At 36.7% G+C, this 25,745-nt stretch overlaps 2 protein-coding genes across 2 annotated transcripts; one reads left to right on the top strand and one right to left on the bottom strand.

The window, feature by feature from the left end:
* The first annotated feature begins 12,352 nt into the window (after positions 1-12,352).
* On the top strand, positions 12,353-18,997 carry LOC114540599. Its single transcript, XM_028560721.1, has 16 exons — positions 12,353-12,986; positions 13,456-13,564; positions 14,010-14,233; positions 14,451-14,500; positions 14,631-14,718; positions 14,900-15,076; positions 15,598-15,743; positions 15,982-16,093; positions 16,195-16,278; positions 16,462-16,642; positions 16,729-16,818; positions 16,919-16,984; positions 17,080-17,149; positions 17,258-17,326; positions 17,406-17,593; positions 18,022-18,997. The coding sequence occupies exons 1-16, from the start codon at positions 12,474-12,476 to the stop codon at positions 18,699-18,701; spliced, it is 2,847 nt and encodes a 948-aa protein (XP_028416522.1). The 5' UTR covers positions 12,353-12,473; the 3' UTR covers positions 18,702-18,997.
* A 1,169-nt stretch (positions 18,998-20,166) lies between these two features.
* On the bottom strand, positions 20,167-24,696 carry LOC114540600. Its single transcript, XM_028560723.1, has 5 exons — positions 24,688-24,696; positions 24,295-24,488; positions 23,330-23,480; positions 22,993-23,055; positions 20,167-21,864 (listed from the first exon to the last, which is right to left on the bottom strand). The coding sequence occupies exons 2-5, from the start codon at positions 24,445-24,447 to the stop codon at positions 21,098-21,100; spliced, it is 1,134 nt and encodes a 377-aa protein (XP_028416524.1). The 5' UTR covers positions 24,448-24,488; positions 24,688-24,696; the 3' UTR covers positions 20,167-21,097.
* Between the last annotated feature and the right edge of the window lie 1,049 nt (positions 24,697-25,745).

Below are 25,745 nucleotides of genomic sequence, written 5' to 3'. Positions count from 1 at the left end.
GGACAATTTCATGAGGTATAGTGTAAAACAAACTCATAATAATATAATCTTATACAAATTCAAGATTCAATTTATTAAAAAAAGAAAGATACAGAATCATTCCATTGTTACATTCACAGTAGTTGTGCAAAACAAAACAGGCATAGATAACATTGGGGACCTCTTCTAAGTTTATGTCCATAGGTCTTCGCAATATACCAAATCTTGCTTTCAGGTGACCAAATGAGCATTCAATCACCATCCTTGCTCTGCATAATGACAGCCCAGTGTATTGTTCCTGTGCAGTTGTCCTACCTGAAGAATATTCCTTCATTACATAAGGTAGCAATGGGTAGGCAGGATCACCAATAAGAAAAACTGGAATAGATTCTTCCCCTTCCAATTTCTCTTGGCATTGCAGGAATTGTTCTATTTTTCAAGTGTGAGTTTATAGACGAATTTGCAAAAACCCTGGCATCGTGTACGCTGCCTGGCCATTTGATGTTGACATAAAAAAAATCGTATTTGTAGTTGCAGACGGCTTGAACATTTAAACTGTACCTTTGTTTTCTGTTTATGAATTCAGTTGAGTTTATTGACGGTTGTTTGATGTCAATATGGGTGCCATGAATTGCCCAAAGGTACTGTGGAATAACGTGGGCCTTCTGAAATTCTGTGACTAACTCAGTCACTTCTGCTTCAGTGAAAGAAGGCTTTATATAGACGGATCCCAAATACTTAGTAATTACAGTAGAAACCTCTCTAACAATCTCCGACACAACTTGTCTTGAGAGACCGAATGCATTGGCAGTTTTTCTCATTCGACCTTCGTCGCTCAAATAGTACAAGGTACATGCTACTTTCTTCATCACGCCTACAGACTGTCTCATTCGCGTGGATTTGCCTTGAATATACGGTCTGAGTTCCTCACTGAGCTTTACTAAGGAAGACCGAGACATCCGGAAATTCTCTTTCCATTCTTCTTGTAGCATTGAGTTGGACTCAAAGTTATCCTACCAGGCGCTGGTTCGTCCTGGCCGAACCCAAAATCTTCGCGGCCTTCTCCTTTTTGGTGTACGGCGCCGAAACCCAACACTTGTTGGAGAAAAGTGGAGAAATGCCTTATAAACTCATTCGTCGTGAATGGGTTCACATGAGATGGTTAATTAATAAGAGATTTAGCTCCAAACATGCAACTAAGTTGCCAAGCAATGGCATGTTTAGATCCGCCATGTTTGATTTTTGGGGAAATATTACGTATCGTTTTTATGACTCCGTTTTCGTAGCGTTTTTGACCGTCCACACTAAAACGATGCGTATGCGTTTTCATTTGGCTCCAATTTCAACAGCGTTTTCAAATCAATGATGCGTTTTTGATTAAAACGCTCCTCCTTTTTGGTCGTTTTAGTGTGGATGGAAGGCCAAAACGCATTAGTGTGGACGGGGCCTCATGAGATATCACATTTATAACATTTAATGAAACTATTCAAACTGAAGACGTGAATGAAGATTTTTATTCGGACTTCTACGGGGCCTAAACTTGCAACACTGCATGTGATATAACAAAAAGCGTTCAAATAGAAAGCGGACAAATATACGCACATGTTTGCATGATTGGCGTTTATTTTGATTTAGAAGCAGCAAGTAGTAATCAGTTATACCTTTAAAAATGAATCGTAAAGCTTTTACCACACATTTAATAACGCGTTTCAAAGAAAAGAACGATAAATCAGGACACCGAGATTCACAGTATATATTCATAGGTCACCTAATACATGCATACTCCCTATATTTTATCATTCATCCAGCGCTTTTCAGTAAGACGGCTGGCCCTCATAGCAGGACTAAGTGAAAACAGTCGTCTCGGTATCAAACAGTTATTCAAATTCAGCTTTACAAATATACTGTACACATATATCCGAATACCCTGTGCATCCAATCGTCTGTTGGTTCGTGCTCTACAATTTATCTGACTAAATATGATTTCGGACCGATATTGAATTAGCGTTAACATGCAAGAAGCAATTCAATGCCGTTTTCGAAAACTTTTGAACTTTTTGAACTTTTTAAAGTTATTCAATAGAAGTTTTCTCTTTGATAGCGACACAGAAATGCACAATTGTGAACCAGTCACTTGTTGATTGGTATTCGACAATATGACTAAATATGATTTCGGACAGATAATGAATGAGCGACTCGCATGCATGAAGCCATTCAATTATGTTTTCGAAAGCTAGCCATGCACCCCTACCCGCAGGGGGGGTATTTCTCATTTAAACGACAGGAGAAAAACAGCCCAGCACTTTTTTTAGGACTCATGTAAACAGCTCCTAAGACGCCAATTTATTATTAACTGGAGAATTTTATAGCAATGTTTTTATTTCATGCAAAGATAAAACTCCTAAAATACATTCAAGCTATTTAGTCTACAAATTTTCCTGTCCAGTTTGTAATAATTGTAAGTTGGTATATGTTATAACCTATGTTATAACGGGTCGTTTCTTACACCAGAATTTAAGAATCTTCAATTAAGTAACACAAAATCTAAAATTTAAGCCCCAGCAAACATTACTACTTTTGATGAGTTTCAACATGCCGAAGCTCAGTTAGAACTAGCTATATGAACCAGAACGAATAGAATAGATCATCCGATTATCAATCTTTAGAGACTTTGGTTTAGGTGCTCGTCCTGTGCGTTACAGGAGATTCCTGTTAGAATTACTCGCCGCAATAATCTGAGATCAGAAAAACCGTCATGACTTTTAATAACTTAATCCCGCTACATATTACAATTAAAACGCTTGGTGAAGGGAACTATACAAGGGTTAAAATTTAGTAAGAAGTTCTCGGTCTAACATTTTAAAATTTTTCCTTTTCAATGTGAGATCGACATCCAATAAGGTTGATGACCTTACTTTGGTTGTTCAAATGAACGGGATAGAATTTGTGGGAATAACCGAGACCTGGCTGACCCCGAACGTGCCAGATAGTTTTATAAATATTGCTGGATTCAACCTGTTTAGAAAAGATCGTCAAGGCCGAAGAGGAGGAAGAATTTGCGCCTTCGTAAAGTCTGCAATCCCGTTTGTTATTCTTCCAGACTTAGAATGCCCACAGCATTAATGCCTGTGACTAAAACTTAGGCAGTATTGACTACAACGTGAATTTACCTGCATCATTGTCGGTGTCATATATCACCCACCTCAAGCTGATAATGATAGCCTAAATGACTATCTTATATCCTCATTAGATAATATTTTAACGACCTAGCCTACAGCAGGTGTATTTCTTATGGGTGACCTTAACCAGCTCGACTCTAGCCGTTTTTGCAGGACCACATCACTTAAACAAATTGTGAAGGAACCTACACGTGCATATGCAACCCTAGATTTGATATTTACGCACATGAAAACTTGGTACCAGCATACTGAAATAATCCCTGCTATTGGTCAGTCGGACCGTATGTCAATTTTTTTAAGTCCGTCTAATTATAACATAATACTATTACGAAATCTTGGAACAGAAAGCGGAAACCATCCAATATGCAAGTGTTCGGCTTATTTCTCCTGGACCTTAATTGGAACGTTCTTTCCCATTTACCTTCATGCCAGGAGATGTGTGATCATTTTACGACATCATCCTTAAGGGTTTAGACACTATATTTCCCAGAGAAGCTGTGAAGAAGCACTGTAGAAACAAAGCGTGGCTTACCCCAGAGATTAAATCCCTCATTTCCCAAAGAGAAAAGGCTTTTGCCTTGGGAAATAAAGCTGAATACAATATATTACGAAACAAAGTATTTACACTGTGAAGCAAGCCAAACAAATTTTTTTGAATCCCAGCTAAACCAATTGATCAATTCAAGACCTAAGATATGGTGGAACGCTATTAAAAACTTCGCTGGTTATTCTCGAAAGCCTTCTTTCTATTCTGTTGGGGTTGCAGGGAAATTTTTGGAGGGAAAGGATTTAGCAGTTGCTATCAATACTGAGGCTATCAAATCGTTACCACCACTTTCATCGAGTGATAAATTACCTAGCGAAGATCCTACTGTTCCATACTGTGTCTCCAGTGTTGAATTTGAAACTCGTTTAAAAGCAGTTAAAACCAACAAAGCCTCAGGCCATGACTCACTTCCAAATTTGATCCTCAATAGTTTTCAATTGAGTTGGCGGAGCCAGTTACAACAATCTTTAACGCTTCCATTAGACAAGCACAAGTCCCTAAACAGTTGAAGGATGCAAATGTGATCCCCGTTCCGACGTAATCTCCGGTCACTGACCTAAACGCCCACCTTCGACCTATATCATTGACAGCAACTCTGTTCAAGATTTCTGAATCCTTTATATATCAATGGATTATAAATTACATTTATTCTAAATTGAACCCAAGGCAATTTGGTTCGTTGAAAGGTAGTTCGACAACTGACGCTCTGATTAGCATGCTCCACTCCTAGTACTCAAAAACAGATGGTAATGGCAAGGCCGTTCGTGTCTTTCTCCTGGACTACAGTAAAGCCTTCGATAGAATCAACCATAAAATCCTAATTGAAAAGACCCAGCTGTTTAATGTCGATAATCCTTTAATTATTAAACTGGGTCATCGATATCATAACACAAAGAAGGCAAAGGGTGAAACTGGGCACTAAACTATCCGATTGGTCCTCAGTCAATGGAAGAGTCCCACAAGGTACAGTCCTAGGACCCCTCCTCTTCCTCACCATGGTTAAGAACTTTTGACGATACTAGTCTCTCTGAATCAACTGAGCAATGTGGTCAAAGTAAAATGCAGTCAATATCGACGAAATCGATGAGTGGTGCACAGAAAATGGTATGGTCCTCAATCACTCCAAATGTAAAGACCTATAATTATCTCATTTGCTAATGACGCAAAATTCCAAAAGTTGTTAGATTTACACGTAATTCGCGTGCTTTAAATATTAAACACGATTACTAAAACCGCAAAAATTTCGGTATTAATTAATTAGGATAACATTTGAAATCATGGTCGAAATGAAAATCGCGAAGCTGAAAGAATTTGAACATGAAGTTTAAAAGAATTTTCATGAAAACGGAGAATTATTTAGGATCGGGTATGCTTTAATTGTTCGTTTGAATAGTAATATATAGTCACTCTTTATGACATGAGTACAATCTGTATATCTGTACAGAAATATCAGCATGAGTGCCATGCTGCCAAGGCAGCTAGCTGATCCTGAATCATCTGTTCTCACTTGAAGATTTAGCTCAAATGTGAACTCAAGATTGCCTGATTGAAAAACAGCAGTATGTACCCTATTGTCTGTTTTATTTATTTTAGCCTTTGCCAGTTCTTCACTTGTCAGTCTGGCAACCATGAAACCCACATTTCATTAATAAATAAGTGAGACCAGCCAAATCTTTGAAAATATGAAAACATAAATTATGAAGTATGAACTATATATTTACAAAAACTCAAAAGCACGTTGAAGAACCAAATTTTATAATCTCATTGTACTACTTTTTAGGAAAATTGCTGAGTTTTTACTTGCACAATTACCCTTACAAGCTAGGTTACCCATTAGATAAACTGAGAGCCGAATTAATTGACATGTTATGACATTATTTTTGCATTAAAACTGACCAGAGTCAATGTTCGACACTTGCCTACCCAAGGACAAGGATCACTAGAATCTTGTGTGTTTTAATAGCTTGAATCCTGAGTTTGCAAGATTATTTAGTCACTAAGATTTTCTTTCTGCTCCATTATATTGTCTGGTTGTGGAGTATTCTTGGGACCAACAGCTACTGTTTTTGAAATGATTCTGTTTTTAAAGTCAGTTTGTAATACTTTGTATAGTGTATAGTTTTACCACAAGTGGGAAAAGTTGGCAAACTCTGCCATGTCTGGTTTCTATTTTCCCACAATTGACATTATAATTATAAACCATGCAGCCATTCTTCCATTGAAGAATGAAGAATGAAAATAAAAATTCCTGATCTTAGCCAAAAACAGAGCTATTTAAAAAATAAAAAGAAATCCTATATATGCAGAATACTAGTTCATATCACTTTGTTATGGCCTTAACCAAAATTATTAAAGCTCAGCTAAAAATTTCAGCTTGATACACATACTGAAGGATACAGGATTGAATTAAATGGTACAAGCATAGGTAGCCCAGAAATCTGTTCATACTCAGTCTCCGACTGCATTGTTTACTAGCGCGGTCAGTTTCTACTGTCTGTACTAATCACTGATTATATATTGATAAGGTTGGCAACTTAATTTCCAAGCCAACACGTACCTTGAGAGAAATATGGAAAAACTTTGAAACTACACAGCGAAGAACACAAAAAAATGCATAGAGGTAATTAACTAAGATACCTTTACTAAACTACTAGCCACTGAAATGCAATGAAATGATGCAATTGTGACTCAAACCAAAAGCCGGTATCAGGCAACTTGCATCCGGCATAGTCACAGCGAAAAATTCAACGACAAATATGTAAAAAATATGCAGATTTTTCAATACTTACAGTGTCCTTTTAAACAAAAAAATGGCTAGTAGTTTAGTAAAGGTATGTTAGCTTACCTCTATTAATTTTTTTTGTGTTCTTTGCTGTGTAGTTTTAAAGTTTTTTCACTATAAACCTGCAACAGTTGGTAACATATCAGCTATAATTTCTGAAATACAATTCTCAATATGTTCCAAACTTTGTCATAATGGACAAATCACAGGTATTACACTGTATCAAGGTGCATCTATAGTCAGGAATGCCAAATGAGCAATGCTATAGATCAAATATGACTTAGCTAAAATTGCAATTTCTGCACATAAATTGTTGATAAATGCATTAGAGTTTAGAAAAGTTCAATTTATCTCCATAAAAATATTCCAACAATTTCTGGCACACAAAAGAATTCTTAGACGTTTCCTCTAAAAGTTTAAAAATCAGTTGGATTGCAATGCGGATTTTAAAATAAACATGAAATGAATCAATGAAAAAATGAAAAATTTAGAGCCTATAAAGTAGCCTCCAGTTTATTTATCTAAGCCTAAGTATAGTAGCCAACCAGCTCACTTCAACCGGTGAGAATATGAATTACTTAAATACGTAGATTTTACTTGATACCGAGGGTTCAAATGGTGGTATTTTGTCTCAATAACATCTAATCTCACTAAGATATAGCCCTATTTCTGTAAATACTAATTTTCTCTCTAAAACGAATAAATTAAATGCACATAAATTGCAAAGCAAACACGACAAATTTGGTATAATCACATTTCTAACATTGTTTCTGGCGCCCAAAAGTAATGCCTATAAATGAATGTTTGGTCATTTAAAAACAATAATCACTTCTCTGACACAGATATTCCAACCAAACGGGAGATAGGTTTATACTACTTTTATGTATAGGCCCGCATGTGATGTGTAAATATATGATCAGAGACAACGACTTTAGCATCGAAATATACCTGTATGGAACTTAAATGAACTTTTATGGAACATAAAAACATGTAAATGTACCTGTATGGATAATATTTCAACTATCTTGATCCAGCGAATCCTTGTATTTTTGAACTTGCCAGCTATTACACGGCCCTTTTATAGCTTCAATTAAAGCATTGGAATGTTTTATTAATAAGGCTCACTTGGGTCGCATTAATGAATCTTTCTCAACACTTCATGCGTTTTGACAGATTATAACATGAAGGTCAACTATTGGCATAATAATCCCTGCATAATGTTTTTTCATACGTGAGTGGTACTCGAAAAGCGTAATTAAGGTAATCAAGCCACCTCGAAGATGTCAGTTCGTTAGTTTTGATATTTTGCAGTCCATGCAGTTACTACAGACAGACCACTGGGTCTGATGCCCGGCCATTATACTCAAAATCAAATCAAGAAATTTCCCTTTCAATCTTCGGCAGAAATGCTTTTCTTTGGGCCTGTTTATTTAGGGCGAATTATCCCGGCTAGGCGAGGTGAAAACTGCATATAATGAAAGAGTAGTCAGGTTACACCTTTGATGTGATGCGGTTTTTACCTCGCCTAGCTGGGATAATTCGCTCCATGAAACAACGCCTTTGAGTCAATAAATGTTCCCTTCGGCTAGGTCAGCGAAACAGCCCGGTGAAACGGGTTAAACTTGGACATGTTTATAATGAGAGCATTTCAACCCGCTTGCCGTGATAGGGATTATTACGACGCCTTTAATTATAGCTGGCTTTGCGCTAAGAGTTCATATCACATTAGTTTCAACATACACTAAAGTACGTTGCCAACATTTGTTCGTTTTTAGCCATGAAGTGTTTAAAACTATATAAGAAACGCTGATAAACATAAAAAAATCCAAAAATTTTGGCCAGCCCGCTTATAGTGTTTATATCCTAACAATTTCATCTCGCCTCTTTTGAGTCAGCCCGCTTGCCCATATAAACCCACAAAAGTTTTTAGGAGTTTTATTCATGGCGAGATCTCGGGCCCTCCTGTACCTTATATTCTCTTTAAACCGAAAATATATGAGACAGTAATCTAGCAAAGCAGATTTGCGAGTGGTGTAAAATAAATAGTAAATGAAACTTTACTCTCACTGTCTTCTCGTGTGCATGCATGGGAATTAGTATATTTGGTAAATTTCGATAAATTATATGAGAATGTTCCCCTTAAGTTAGACAAAACAACACAAAATAACAAATTGCAAATTAAACTCTGTGTTATTCAACTGAATCGCAGGTTGTAATAAAAAATTCAACATGTTCAAAATAAAATGACATCGTTAGAAGTGCTATATTGATTTTGAATAATGGTATGTTGGCTAGCCCATCTAGATTATATTTAGCTACTCTTTTTTTGTCTTAGATTTAAACATTCCACAACAAAGGCTTGAATTTTCAGTTTGATTAAAATGTTAACATGCCCATGTTTGAACTGTTATAATTAATTTTGACCAACGAAATGTTAATTACCACTATGTTAATTACCAACCCAATAATACTCGCATGCATGCTAATGGCCAATCAACAAAATCTACAAAATGTACAAAATCCGTAAAATCGATATCGATCCTCTCAAAATATGTTTTACTTCGGATTGAGCCAATTGCGAATTCGTATGGAAAAGGAAACATAAAAAGCCTTCGGAATCTTTCGGTATCGATAATGTAAACCGGGTTTTATTTACAAATTAATTCTCCTTTATTAAACTAAATTATTATTGTTGCTAAGTGTATGGATCGCGTGAGACGAATATGTTGTATTTGTTAGTTCAACTGAGGAAAAATTTGAGTTCCGCTATTCTGTAAGCTTGTATTTGAATTTTGCATTTGGCGCTGTCAAAAATATTTGCATGATGCCTACGTCTAGCCAAGCGTTGTGGCATCTGATTGGCCAGAAACTGATCTCCTTAGTAACACCTGGCAACAATGGCTTTGGCGTTACTATAGGTATGCCGTATGGCATATAAAATATCAATTCCGACGATTCTTATTTCTTAAGTTTTTGCCAGATGTTCCCCCGGTTTTCTATCCCGCCTCCTCACGCTGGCTCGATAGCATATATAATGTTAAACGCAAAATTATTCGTCAAATTATACAACGCTACGCCTTGACACCCGCCGCACAGTTTGATACACAATGATGCATATTATGGTTTTATTCGAACAAGGAAAGTAAGCAAAAAACGGAAATTATTTGCCAAAAACATATTGGTCATGAAATTCCGTGAATAATACAGAAAATCACGCTCAATAACGCACCTCCATATGCCCGCACACTAAACGTTATTCGAAATTAGGTTGAAATCGCGTCGATAATATATTTCTGTGAGAAATTTTTAAAATTTGATATGCGCTTTATCTATTCAACGTCGAAACAACGTCATATTGACGTCGGATATCGACGTCGATTTAAGGTCGGCTAAATGACGTCAAACATATTAGGTTGATCAACGTCGCGACCACATTTCAACTATATTTCGACGTCGAAAGGACGTCGTGTGCTGCCTTGGAAAGACGCGCTGCTTTTCTTTCGCAGCGCTATGATATAACAAACGAATGTATAGTATAAATAGCCTTGTATAAATTATAAAATATTTTATTCGCTTTATGGGAAACCTGCCCCTCTTGACTCCGCAAGAAACGTGACGCTTATTATCTTATTCTCCTTGAGCAAAATAATGTCAAAATAACGTAATTAACCTTGAGCATATTCGGGAAGTGACATATGGCTGGCGTAGAAATATTTTGCCCAGATTGAAAGTCAAACTTTTGATAATACCTGAATAGCCTCAGTAATAGTAATAGTAATCGGATTATTGAATAATGATAAAAAATGACGGTGCATGCCTTTCGAAAATAAACAATCAGCATGATGATATTATTATTATTATTAACACACGAAACAAAGCAAAGCAAAGCAAAGCAAAGCAAAGCAAAGCAAAGCAAAGCAAAGCAAAGCAAAGCAAAGCAAAAGCAAAGCAAAGCAAAGCAAAGCAAAGCAAAGCAAGGCAAAGCAAAGCAAAGCAAAGCAAAGCAAAGCAAAGCAAAGCAAAGCAAAACAAAACAAAACAAAGCAAAGCAAAGCAAAGCAAAGCAGATTTCCAAAATTCCTTTGATTCTCTTCGCTGTTTCTATAACTTTCATGCATAACTATTTTCATCGAATCACGCGCATTTTCCGAATACGTATAGGAAACGACATCGACGACATAATACTAAGTTGCTTTACCATTATTAAAAATGATTTTTCCTCAGTTGAACTGGTTTCCGCTGTGCGTTTAGTTGGATTGTGCCATATAAGCACTCGTTGTAATAGGATGAACAACACTTAACCAACAATAATAATTTAGTTGTATGAAGGGAAATTAATTTGTACATAAAACCATTTTTACATTATATATAGCAAAAGAATCCGAAGGCTTTTATGTTTCGAATTTCCTTTTCCATATGAATTCTCAATTGGCTTAATTTGTTTTAAACCGTCTGTTGTGGATGGATGTGGAATTTGCGGATTTTGTTGATTGGCCATTAGCAATGCAAGCGCGTATTGTCTGGGTTGGTAAAAAATATAGTGACAGATTTTTCGTTGGTCGAAATTAATTAAAACAGCTCAGGCATGGGCATATTAACATTTTAAACTAACTGAAAATTAGAGCGTTATAAAATGAAACATTCATATATTTGTTTTGTAAACTATAGTTTCTTCCGCCGTCGCTGCTTACAGTACGGTGCATGTATAACCCCACAAGAGTATTATTATCAATATTATGAGCAAGTATACATTTTGCGTTGCTGCTCATGTTATGTACATATAATAGTGTATAATATAATTGTAATATAGGAATATAATTGCTGCGTGACAGCGTGGACAAGGAATGTTTAAATCTATGACAAAAGTAGATTAGCTAAATATCACCTAGAAGTGCTAGTTAACATTCCATTTGGCAAAATCAATGGCAATTAATTCTAACGATATCATGTATTTTTATCACAACAGTGTTGTGTATTAAATGGTTAATATTTTAGTTTAATTTGCTATTGGTTATTTTGTGTTGTGTGGTAAAGTGCGCGAACGTAGCTACAACAATATACGTGTATTATATATAACTACAAATGCCGTTGCCGTTTTCGATGCTGTATCAGATGACCAGGGATAAAGTATAAAATTGAAGGCATGTAAACGCCAATTGACACTGGCGATTATCATTTCGATTTTATGTGCGATTTCTTCTTTTGTGTGATGTGAACTAGTGATTAGTTACGAATTCTCAGATGTGTAATTGCTCCTATTTAAACATGCGTAACTAATTAACGCGTTCATATTATTCAAAGGAAGAAAATCGCACATAAACCACCGTGATAATGTGATATGAAGCGGGATGAAATGCTTTCATATAAACATATAGGCAAGTTCAACCTGTTTACAAGATTTCAAATAGTCTCCCCTTTCCAGTCCATGCAGATCTGCCAACCATCCAGAGGGATGAGGGAGCACTGGCCTGATGCCCCGCCATTTTTTCAAATCAAATCAAGATATGCCCTTTCGGAAACTCAGCAGATGTGCCCTTCTTTGGATCATTAAATGCGCCCTTCTCAGCGAAACAAGCCTTTCTTGACAGCATATCTTTATCTTGATTTGATTTCGAAACTGAATGGTGGGGCACCAGGCCCAGTGCTCCCTTATCCCTCTGGTTGGTTGGCAGATCTGGATAGAATCTATTGAAAGGGGAAACTAATTGTCTGCATGGACTGTAAAATATCAAAAGTTACGAGCTGACATACTTGAAGGGGCTTGATTACCTTATTTACGCTTTTCGATGGCCACCCCCTTATGAAGAAACATTATGCAGGGATTATCATGCCGAACGTTGACCTTCATGTTATAATCCACCCGTTTCACCTATTCTAAAACGCTATAGAGCGTATATTCTAAAATTTAGAACAGCGCTCGATAGCGTCACTGAGTTGCAACCTGAGCAACCCACAACGGGCATTTGCCCGCGAAGACAACATCAACATGGCGCCCAAGCGAACTCGAAGTGGTAGTGTGAATAAACCAAAACGTTTTAAACCCGTTAAACTGCGCGTGCTTTCAGTTTCCACAAGTGGAAGCAAACGTGCCGGTAGCATCTTTCTGAAAACATCATCAGACAATGTTTCAAGTGCTCATGGTGATGAGATATCTACCAGCAATTTGCCCTCGCTCTCGATGGATACCGATCATGATGATCATGGCGATGATCGTGATGATAATGGCGATATTCTTGGTGACCGTAGTACTTCTGACTTATCACAACATCAGTCAAGACGATTACGGCAATACAGACAATGGGAAGAAGTCAGGGAGAAGCTTGTTAAATCTCGCTACGAACGAAATGCTTTCACAGCCAACGATGTACAGTGCTGTGATTGCACAGCATTCGCCGAAACTCGTTGCCTCGACTGTGGTCACGATATTTATTATTGCAGAAACTGTGCAATTAACAGTCACAACACAAGGAATCACTTCCATGTTTTAGAAATATTTAAGGTACATGAATTTATTAATACGTTTGCAAATTGCAAGCTGAGTCAGAGTCTCCCAAAGTCTCCTTCTAGTTCCATTCAATTGCTTGCTTGCTTGCATGAATCAATATGCATTTCATTATTTTACTGTCTAACCATTGAAATTTTGATGTTGTCCACCAACATGGTAGCAGTAATGTCACTTCAATTTTTTAATGGCTGATCTGGATTTTGTGTGTTTTGTTAAATTGTGTCATTCCACACCACACACTGTTTTTGCTTTGGTGGAGTGGTTACCATTACCTAAAAATTTACAAAGCAAGTTAGTGGTGGGATGCCATGCTCAGATAAATTAACTTGTAGATAGAAAGTGTAATTACCTTGTTGGTAATTTTGTAGGTAGATAGCTTGCATAATAGCTTCTGCTAGGTATTCTGAACAGATGTGTATGATCACTGAGGTTTTAATAATAATTTGTATCTTTCAATCTGTAGGATGGCTGTTTTCTACCATTCTTTGTTGACCAGAAACCATTGAGCTTATGGCATCAAAGGAATTGTCCTACATCTTGTGCCAGAATTGTTGCATGCATTGATCAACACGGTAAGCCACCAAGTACCAAAATGGTAATATAACATGTCTATTGATATTTTAGTAAATAGTAAAATATCAACCCTAGGCCACTAAAGATATACATTAAGATGCCCAAAAGCATACTGTACAGTAGATCTACAGTTGGACCAGGTATAATAATGCCTTACATATTTGATTCACCAACAGAGAAACTCTGAGTGTCATAGATTTATGTACATAGAGTGTATGATATTGACAATGACATGGTACACTTTCAGCCAGCCTATTGACATATGGAAACTTGTGAAATAATTTGAATATGAAAGACCATGTGGGGAATGAAGGACAATACTTAAATTCAAACCATTTGGCATTTTTGCCAAGTTTGCATACATCAACAGCTAGTGAGCTGACCTACTTTATCAGTTACAGAATGATTCTCAAGTGAGCAATTCTGTATGTTAATTTTACCCAGGGCGACAGCATCAGAAGCAAATCCTTTTTTGTGAATGTGAAAGTGATGTCGTGACCCTATGGAAGATGCATTTATGGCCTAACTCTGCAAAACGCCCTATTGTAGCTTATCACATAAAGCTGATGGAGTTGGCAGAAGCACTTGTTTTGGAATGTCAAGTTTCTCTGCAAAAGTTCTGTGACATGTTGACTGTCCTCAATAAATCAACTCTTTTCCCAAAATGGGTAAATTTTGTTAATTTACTATAAATGTTCTTACTACTTACTATGGACTGTAAGATTACAATTGTCAATTTGTGTTTGATGTTCCTGTGACAACAGTGATGACAACTTATACAGTTGTCATTACTGTGATGATATACCACAATGACTAAACTTACCACTGCAGATAGGATACATGAAAGGGAAATTCATCTCATATTTTCTGTATTCAATACTGTAGGTGAAAAATGTTTACTCTGGTCTCAACAGCGATTCCTTTGATGAATTTAGGTACTGGTAACTGCATTTTGTGTACTGTTAGATTGGGTAATACCCTAATAGAATAATATAACTACAGAATGCATGTATATATTCCTTAAACATTTTCATACTAAGTCATACTGTCACTGTATTTGTGTAGATATCACCAGTATATGATGAGAGATGGTTCACCATATTGGCAAAAAACCCCAGAAATTTCTAGAAGTATCTGCCCTCTTTGTCCTAAGGTAAGTTTCGGTTTACATTATTACTGTGTTTCACCTAATATGTGCATGTGCAACTTCATCCTCAAATGCCCATTGTATACTATCATGGGCCTATTTTTTCTCTTGAACTGTACTTGCATGTACTATCTAAGCCATATTAATTTCCTTAATATGCATGTAGATGTTGTGATATCTTTTTTAGGATGGTAAATCAGGAAGCATTGTGGAGTGTATGGATGGCTGTTTTGGGCTTGTGCGGAAGAAATCTGCAGGCACTGATATTTACCCATCCAGACACAAAACAACCATGTTTGCTGATCAAAATGATGTTGACAATTTTGTTCAAAGTTACACAGCAAATGCCAAAGAATCAAATGTTGTGAGTACAAGGGTATACAGTCTATGCTATGATAATATAATTAATATATATACATATATATATATATATATATATATATATATATATATATATATATATATATATATATATATAATATATAAAAAGTTTGACAACAGGAGGAATTGTAACCACTTGTAGGTATAAAACATTTTTATTTACAGACAAACGTTTTCGCTTGTGAAAGCTCTTCAGGTCTGATGTATATACATAATATATATAATAATAATAATACGCAAGTAATAGTTATAAAGAACGATTCATTTGACAAGTTGAAGCTCATGTAAATAATAGAAGGATACTCTGTATATTTTGTAACATTTATTGCACGAACATTTTCGCTATATAAAGCTCTTCAGGTGCTATTACATCACTCTTATAAATTTCTATACTATACTGTAGGTCACTCCAAGCTTTTACACAATACATGGGGCATATAATATGCACAGATGTGTGTATTAATTATTGGACAGGTTAATTGTAAACTGTATAAACCTTATCAGGAATGCAATGAATTTAAAGCTGGAGAAGTAACTGACATGCTCAGGTCAAAAGGGAGAAACAAACTCTATGATGAAAAGGGTGTTTTTGGACGTGTTTGCAGACACGATTTCCCAAAAGGCTTCCTCAACATTAAACATGGAGAAAGGTATATGATTAAGTTGGTATTTGAGTAAGTTTGCACTGATAATGAATGGCTGTCAGAACAACACTTTACAAAAAACCAATAGTGTACTGCAGTATATTCATTTATTTTCTCCAACTTGTCTTCCCATATGTCATTTTCATATACTGATCGTGGTACAACACTTTAACCATGAATCACGCAGGACAAATGTCTTAAAAATAAAAAACTATTGTAAAAAAACTATTTTTATTCTTTATAGGATAGCTTATTCCGTGTACGAACTACAGCGTCTATTAGACAATTATGATGGGACAAGTGTTGATGTAAAGATTACATATGATATTGCATGTACATTGGAAGCCCATTTGAAGGTACTGTACTGTTAACAGTAAAAAATTGATTTCTCCAGCCACATCACTAGTTTAACACCAGGTATATGGTAATAGCTAATGCACGCTGTACTGTGTTGTAGAAAAATGAGAGGGAAGACATTCTTGACAAAGTTGATTTAGCCATACCAATTTTCCACTGCTATGGACACAAGTCATCTTGCCAGGTAATGTATAGACATTCCATTATTATGAACCATGTAATTACTTTGAGAAAAATAAAGCTTCTATGTCTGATATCCCCTGTAAAATACTGAATGGTTTTATTATGATAATGCTATGAATTCAGACTTCTAATTAGTTTGGTATACAATATTTATTCTTTCTGACAAACTCCATACCCATGCTAGATACAGTTCAGCCCAAGGCGACTACAAGGCTATGGTTTAACTGATGGTGAAGGAATCGAAAGGTTGTGGTCATATTTAAGAGGTTTCTCTTCAATGACCAAGGAAATGAGCCCCGGGCGACGTACAGATATGTTGACCGATGCTTTGCTGCATTATTCCTCACGCCAGCTTCGTACATGTGGTACTGCAGTATCTGCTGTTTATATATTACATTATGCTTATTATGTACAGTATACGTTATGCTTAAACTATTAACCTCTCTAATAGGATTTCAACTTGCGAACAAGCTAAAGAAATGTCCAGTACTTCTTCAAAACGCATTGTTGCAATTGGAAGAACTGTTCTCTGCGTTATCCGGTGTAGTAGCTAAAAATTTGATTTGTTTGGTACAAGGTGTATATACTGTACATATGACACATCCGCAAAAATAATTGTAACAATTAAGTTTCAATCGTAGTTCCATATGATGGAGAAGTAATTAAGAAGTGGATGAAAGATGAGGAAAATCTGATTTTAACGAGAGGTTTGTTGCTGATGACTTGTGTCTTACACGTACAGTACATTGTTGTTTCTAGTTTACTAACAATTCTTCTGTATGCTGTATTTCAATACCTATAGCCAAAACCAAATTCACTTTGACGTGGCAGCAGAAGTACGTTCAGAATCTAATTCATTTGAATCAGCTGAGGTGCGTTCCCTTTTCGATAAAGGAACTTGTACGTACGTACATGTTGTCATGATTGTACTTTATTATTACACAGGTTTTTCAACGTTTTCGTATGTTCTTTAATTACAGATTGAATGTTGCATCTATTGAGGAAGGCGCACATGACCAACTGGTTGAAGTGGTTAAAAAAACAAAAGAGTGAGAGAAATTAAGATTCATTCTAACCTACATAATTTCTTTTTTGATCCTTTTATTTTGCAATGACCTAACCATCTAGGGTCATGAAGACACTGAAAAGTATTGAGAAGTGTAACAAGCTGCCGAAGAGGTGGAAACCAGGTGAAGCACATTTTAATGCGGCAGCTCTTGGTTTGGAAAATCAAAGACGGGATACAATTGTGGAGCAGACGTATAATATGGCAGTGGAGAGGATGTTTCTTATTTCTCTTAAAAGAAAATATTCAGGTAAAGGCTAAAGCGGTCTACCAAGATAACCGTGTCTGGTGTGCTGTTACAGTTGCTACATGTGGTACCAGAAGCGGAAAGTACGACATGTACATGCATCGTATAGGACTTCTCTAAATTTAGTCCACTTCTGCTGAGGACTAAATTTATAGATAGTACAAGGTAGAAGTATTATACTGTAGCTTCCAAAACGAACCAATATTTGGCGAGAAATTCCAACTTGAATTTCGCTAGTGTTCCAGGAATAAATTGCAATGAAAATAAGAATTCAGCATTACTAACGATGTGAATTTCTTTCGTCTTTGCTTTATGAATTACTGTCAGTATAATAATGTATTTGAGAAGCGAAATACAAATTGCATGGTAACTTTAGCAGTTTGTCAATTAATACTCTATAACTATATTAATGCTTTTGGTTTTACTACCAGATGGTCAAGCAATAGCAACGAAATTATCGAAGCAAATAAACAGAAAAACAAATGCGATCAAGAGTACGGTCACCAAGTATAATGCCTCCTTAGCTGCTTTGCAGGAATTGGTTGATGGATTGCCCAAAGAGTTGAACTTTGACGAAGCTAAGGATCCTGAGTCTAGTCTTTACAGAACATATTGCGACGAGAGTACTGTTGAGAGTGTCCCTTTTTCTGTGAAAAGGTCTGCAATTGACCTACAAAATTTCTTAGATCGATGCAAAGAGGAGCAGCAACTCTTGTTGAAGGAAATGGAAATGCTATTTGACCATTATTTGAAAAGAAGAGATTGTCTGGAAGAGAGTTATCAACTTCACTCGCAGAACGACTGCAGACTTTCAAATGGGATTTGTACTGTGGTGAAAAGTGAAATTTGCGAGACAAACAATATTTTGCTTTCCTTAGGAACCACATTTCGTAATCATTTAGATGCACCTATTCTTGACACAATTTCTGGGATTACTGCTACAACATCTTCTCATCTGTCGACGTCCTTGTTCCAGGAGACTATTGAAGATGATGAAATCGCAGTTATAGAAGAGCAGGTTATAGAAGATCTTGTTGATTTGTTAGATGGTGAAGATGACGACGATACTGCAGCTCATTATCAAAGTGATTGTGATGGTGGTAATGTTTGATGAACATTCCACAACATGAACTAGAACAAACTGTAATAATAGTGGTATTCTATATGTAGCGATTTATGCCTAGAAAATGTACAAATGTGTTAGTTTACCTCAATCCAGCGACAATGAGTGGGTGGCACCCCATGATACCCCTGCCATTGAGCAGTTAATACGGAACTCCTTCCGGGGGACTGGAAGCCCTGGTTAAAAATATTCTGCTAAACGTTTCTGGCATGGTGTCGCAACGGTGTCGCTTATGCAATAGTGACATTATGTTCAGAAACCATTTGATTCGAGCTTTGAAATGTTCTAAAATTTAAAGAGGTCCTGCAACATTTATTGCCAGTATAGTAATCAGAATATATGTTGACAAGTGCGTTATGAGTAATCCATAAGCAACCCGCAACTTAATAATAAAAGTAAACTAGAAATAATCAAAGATTTGGCACGTGCGTTCGATTTTTTTATTACCAAAATTTAATGTCGAAAACGAACGCGAAAATGTGCGCAACAATAAAAAATTTCCAAATAAAACGGAATAACACGATGTCGTTCCCATAATAACTTGAGAAATTACAGTACACTACAGTAGTAAGAAATTCCAAAACTAGTGTAAATACAAAATTTCAGAGCATTTGAATAAAATTAAGATGAACTTTGAATTCAGGGTGGGTAGATTTTATGAATAAATAAGCCAAATATATTAACATAACATTTGTTTTCTTTGTTTAAAACAAAGGAATCAAAGGGCCGCCAATACAATGTTTGGCTTATTTTTTTCAGTAACTTACCAACCCTGTTTGAATTTTGGGGTTCGTGTCGCTCGTATCAGGTATAGACCTAATCACCTAAGAGGGCGAGCGTGAAAAGCACCCCAGATGAAAAGTGCGACTATCTTAACGAAACTTTGCACAACGTTTTGTATCACGGAAACTAGTGTAAATACAAAATTTCAGAGCATTTGAATAAAATTAAGATGAACTTTGAATTTTGGGGTTCGTGTCGCTCGTATCAGGTATAGACCTAATCACCTAAGAGGGCGAGCGTGAAAAGCACCCCAGATGAAAAGTGCGACTATCTTAACGAAACTTTGCACAACGTTTTGTATCACGGAAACTAGTGTAAATACAAAATTTCAGAGCATTTGAATAAAATTAAGATGAACTTTGAATTTTGGGGTTCGTGTCGCTCGTATCAGGTATAGACCTAATCACCTAAGAGGGCGAGCGTGAAAAGCACCCCAGATGAAAAGTGCGATTATCTAAATATCTAAATTAAGATGAACTTTGAATTTTGAAAGTGACCATCATTATTTAAAATTGTCTCTCTCTTTTGTTATTTCTTTCACTGTATCTTTTGTTCTTCCTTGTTTTCTTCCTTTAGTTCTTCTTTTCGTTCTTCCTTTCTTTCTTTCTTTCTTCTTGTCTCTTTCCTTGCTTGCTTGCTTCCTTGCTGGGGCACACACACACACACCACTATCGCAACGGCCCTGCTTATTCGTTCCTATGTTATTCATGGGGTGTTTATATGGAAGAAGGCCAGCCCTCACTGGAGAGCTGGCCCTTGAAGAAGAGATCCCTCCTCCTTAGCCAGCCCCCCTAACAGGGCCAAGCCATCTCATATAAACACGAGCTGAAAGCCAACCGCCAGCTGAAAGGCCAATCCTCTTAAGCGGGCCAGCCTTCCCCATATATTAACAGCCCCTCAGTCTTGTCAGATTTCCCATCACTCGAGTAAGCACATTACCGAATTCCCTATATCATTTTGACACATTTACCCACAACATTCTACAAATTTTCATCTATTTCCATTTAATTCTTTAATAATCACTAGTCACAGAAACCGTATTCTATGCAGCGCTTCGACACGTAGCAAGGACTCTTCTAACCATATCTTTGAAATCAGTCGGTTAGCAACGTTTAAAATTGCAAAAATGTGACATTGCTGATACCATTTTTTCTACACATGCTTGGACCCCCACCCAGCATACAGTGCAATGGGCGTGGTCTGAATAACAAAAAACCCCATGAAAAAACCCCATGAAAGATGGACCATTAAATGTTCGTTTTGCAACTATCTATCGATGAATAGACAGCGAGTAACGTAGCCAATGACAACGCAACATTTGCAACAGTATAGATATTATGACTCACGTACCTATGTAGGTGTGTAATTACAACTTGCAATAGTTCTAGGCAGAACAATTTAGGCCTGTTTCAAAACGGCGAGTTTTCATGTGCCGAATTCAATTCATATTGAGCTCGACCAAGTTGGCTTGGTGATTCAAACGTCGAAAATAACAAAGTAGTCGAGCTTAACATATAGACTCAAGTCGATTGTTTGGGTTGGATGGGTTAGGCACATGGTAAACTCGCCGTTTGAAACAGGTCTTACGAAGGTTTAAAAAATTACTTATCAAAGCCATGTTTTCTCAAACACTCCTTTACAGAGTAGTCAAAATCAGCGGACACCGCAATGAGCCTCAATTCATCCTCTGTATCAAGGTGTTTTCTAACTCTAAGAGACCCAAGTTCGCTAAGATTGTCGTTGATCAAATTCAATGCCACAATTGATGCTTCTTGGGGCTCAACCAGTAACTTGTAGTGTAGTTCCTGTTCGGTCTTGTCAAGCCAGTAACCGCTAATTGGATCTTCTGGTTGTAGATTCTCAATCTCATCGGCGGTTCCGGGATGGTAAAACAACCAGTATGCATCACTGGTGGTTGTATACACGGGTAATATATACCCTTGATGACCCCTGCCTGCCTCAAAATTACTTTCTAGTGCGGTGATTGCATCTTCATGGAAGTAATCCCGCAATTGTGTAGTGAGAATATTGAACTCACTAGCGGTGAGGTCGAATTCGCATACTTCCAAATCCTCCTCTAAGATTTGGTGTTGGTTCGATAGGCTGGCTGTAGCGGTTTCTTCGGTGACTAATTTTACCAAAATTTGCTTGTGTACTGCAAGTTCGGCGACAGTGACTTGTGATGGCACTTTGACAGCAGGATTTTGTAAACAAAAGGCGATGTCATCAGCCTTGTTCATGATTTTCTGGATTTGTTTTTGCCCATAAGTGCTCGGGTTTCTAAACTCAATTTCATCAGGTAATCCTGAAACGACGAAACCACCTTTGGAATACGGCACTTTCTGTATGGGCTTTCCACATGCTTCACCTACGAAAAAAAGTAAAGCATATATATATAAGTATATATATGGCACGAAGAAGATTAAAAGTGAAGGGTATCAATACATACTATATACTCATTTTGCACAAACGTTTTCGCTTTTTTATTTAAGCTCCTCAGGTGCTATGAGTTATTTACAATCATTTGTAAATAACTCATAGCACCTGAGCAGCTTAAATACACTACACATACGATAAACACTACACATACGCAGACCCTCCTTACGTTTGATGTAAATTATTTTGACCAAGTAAATAACCGTTCCAATAAAATACTTGGCATTATATATTTAAGAAATAGAAAACATTTTCCGTGTTTCTATACAGTTATAGAAACACGCGTGGGAGTTTGGGAGAACTCGAAATAACGTGGAAAAACTCGCCCTACGGGCTCGTTTTCCCACTGATTATTTCTCGTTCTCCCAAATAACGTGGAAAAACTCTCGAAATAACGTGGAAAAACTCGCCCTACGGGCTCGTTTTCCCACTGATTATTTCTCGTTCTCCCAAACTCCCACAAGTGTTTCTATAACTGTATAGAAACACAGGAAAAAATGTTTTCTATTTCTTTTATAATATAACTCAATAAAAAGATTTTGTACAAATATTATAATTCGATTCAATTACAAATTCTCATTACATTACTTCGCTTGACCAGTTCGGCGGGAAAATTCCCGTGTTTCTATACAGTTATAGAAACACGCTTCTCGACCAATCAGCACGCGCGTACTATAAATGTTATATTATAAATGTATATATAATTATGTAGAGGTTATCATATGAGGAGTGAGGTGATATCACTTTTATCGCATGAGGAACAATATCACAAAATGTCACGAGTGAGCGAAGCGAGGGAGGGACATTTATGACATTGTCCTGAATGCGATAAAAGTGATATCACCGAGATTAGAATGTTGTCACATTACAATGTTATCACATTGTTATTCACATTACAATGTTATCACATTGTTATTCACATTACAATGTTATCACATTGTTATTCACATTACAATGTTATCACATTGTAATACGACGAGCTACCACATCCGAAAATATGTTGTATGAAACACAGTAAACAATAATTACATGTACTGTACATCGTACGTATGAAACTTACTGTACTTCCGACGAAACAATTCACGAACATCGTGCATGGTGTATTTGACACATTGTGGAGAATCTATGTAAGAAAAAACATATTCCATATATATTTCTGTATTTCTGTATTTCTGTATTTCTGTATTTCTGTATTTCTATATTTTCTATATTTCCATATTTCCATATTTCCATATATATATATATATATATATACCTGGAGATAAGATCAAATTATCAAACTGTACATACCAGGCAACTTGGTTGTGTTGTTACAGGTGGAAGTCATGATTTATACGATTGTGTATTATCTTATTGGCTGTACACATTTACTTCTAAAAGTTTGTGCCACTACTTACTCATGTATTCCATAAACTTCAATGCAACATTTTGGTTTTCTTCTAAGAAATGTAGGCCTTCATTTGTCCCATACTGCTGAAGCAAGGGGGATTCCCCTGGCTCCAGAAGCAACACAGATGCTGTGCACCCCAGGCTTTCTAAATATGCAAGCTAAAAGAAGTAGACATATCATGGTTTAGTTACTAGTCCTGTCAGGACAAAAAGCGGCTAAAGGAAGGTAGACACAATTCATTAAAATAGTCACTGTACTTGCATCTAATATGCATACTGCAATGGGTCTTCTTATAATTCCTTCATATTGAAACAATGCAGAGTATATTGTGTATTATTTGCTGATAACAATCAACAGTCAAATGCAATGTGACAAGGAAGGGAGGAAGGAAGGAAGGAAGGAAGGAAGGAAGGAAGGAAGGATGGAAGGAAGGAAGGAAGGAAGGAAGGAAGGAAGGAAGGAAGGAAGGAAGGAAGGAAAGGAAGGAAGGAAGAAAGGAAGGAGGAGGAAGGAAGGAAGGAGGAAGGAAGGAAGGAAGGAAGGAAGGAAGGAAGGAAGGAAGGAAGGAAGGAAGGAAGGAAGGAAGGAAGGAAGGAAGGAAGGAAGGAAGGAAGGAAGGAAGGAAGGAAGGAAGGAGGGAAGGAAGGAAGGAAGCAAGCAAACAAGCAAGGAAAGAGACAAGAAGAAAGAAAGGAAGAACAAAAAGAAGAACTAAAGGAAGAAAACAAGGAAGAACAAAAGAAAGAACAAAAGATACAATGAAAGAAATAACAAAAAAAGAAGAGAGAGACAATTTTATTTAATAATGGTGGTTGAAACTGTATAAATGCCATTATATTACACGACTTACAGTAATAAAGAGATATAAAAATTTAGGATTTCAGAAATGAAGAAAGATCTTTACTGGTTTGAGGTCAAGAAGCCTGTCATACACTTGTCTGAATGACGCTATTGACACCTGTTTTTGCATACCTGAGAAATTAATTGCTTCTTTGCCTTTTTGATCTTGGTATGGCGCTCTTTGTTGGAAAGGTCTATGGGATTTGCAGACTGAGCATCCTTTGCTTTTTTTTTCCAGCATTCTTGTTCTTCGACAGTCAGTGAGTTCCAGGTTGTTACAGCCATTTTTAATTTGTCAGAGTTATTGCTCAGCTCTTGGCATGTATCTGCCAAGAGAAATGTACATAATACTTTAGAAAGGTAGCAATTGTACAAGTACACAACCCCTCCTGAGAAATTATTGCATATGGTATAATGATAACTGGACCCTGAACACAAATACCTGGCACCCCGATGGTAATGTGAAATATTTAACCCAGAAACCAAGGTTAATATTGTAACACATGATTTTAATTGTATTCTTACCTGAATTCAGTATATGAGCAAAACAAGTTGTACCCGGTGGTCTGTGGCTTGCTTCTGCAGTGCCTTTTTGTTTGTTGGTTTGTATCATCCAGTGCCTGCCCCGACTTCTTTCTTTTTCTCTCATTCCCAATCCATTTCTAAAGTTAAAATTGGGTTGGTTTAAATGTCTCATAATTAATTAATTATCTCACTATTTTCACAGTCAAATCTGCTATACAGGTAGGTTTTAAAAATTAGATGGAACATGAAATTCTGCCAGGGGTAAATCTCCCCTTGATGACAATAAAACTGTGTTGTGTTAGCAAGAGTAAAATCTATTAAGAGGCAGTTTCCTACTGGGAGCTGTAATGGATTACTTAATAAAGTTGTCTGGCCTTATCACTAATTAATTGTGCTGTGGCTGGATTGCAAGTAGTTAGCTGTGTTCACACTTCACATGCATTGACTAGTCTATTGAGTACCAGCAAAACCTGTCAGATCAGTACCGGTAGTCTTACTTTTCAGTATCGGCAACCTGTTTCAAGCTTTCCAGGGAACAATTTGTACTTGTCAAGGGGAGAAACCCAGAAAAACTGCTGATAAAGGGTTAATTTGGTTATAAGATAGAGACAGCAGCAACCATGATAGTAAACATCATTGATGATGATACATATTACTCATGGAAATCCATTTGGCAGCAAATAGCTGGACATTGACTCGGTTAAATTTGTGAATGCTTTGGCAGACTATTAAAATCAGTAAATGCAGTGTGAGCTGTGAACATTGCAGCTTTATTAGTTACATAACTGATCACAAAATATGTAATACTAATAAGTTAACCTTGCTACAACTACTGAACTACACTACAGTACTTCCGAGTTAAATCTATATACTGTACGTACCGTAGCAGACATTGAAATTTGAATAAAGCGATCAGTAATTATACTGACTACTGAGTCAGAGTGCACGAGATTAAGTAAAATGAATGATAATGCCATGGAAATGGTGGTCGAACATCGTACGCACTGGCAAAGCGCGTCGGTTACAAGTCTATATAAATATAGTTTTGTAGTAATAAA

Source organism: Dendronephthya gigantea, unplaced genomic scaffold (assembly GCF_004324835.1).
Source record: "Dendronephthya gigantea isolate DGI-Jeju-01 unplaced genomic scaffold, DenGig_1.0 000242F, whole genome shotgun sequence".
In the NCBI taxonomy this organism is placed as follows: Eukaryota; Metazoa; Cnidaria; class Anthozoa; order Malacalcyonacea; family Nephtheidae; genus Dendronephthya; species Dendronephthya gigantea.
The sequence above is the reverse complement of the archived record's forward strand: the minus strand, read 5'-3'. Positions and strand labels throughout refer to the sequence as shown.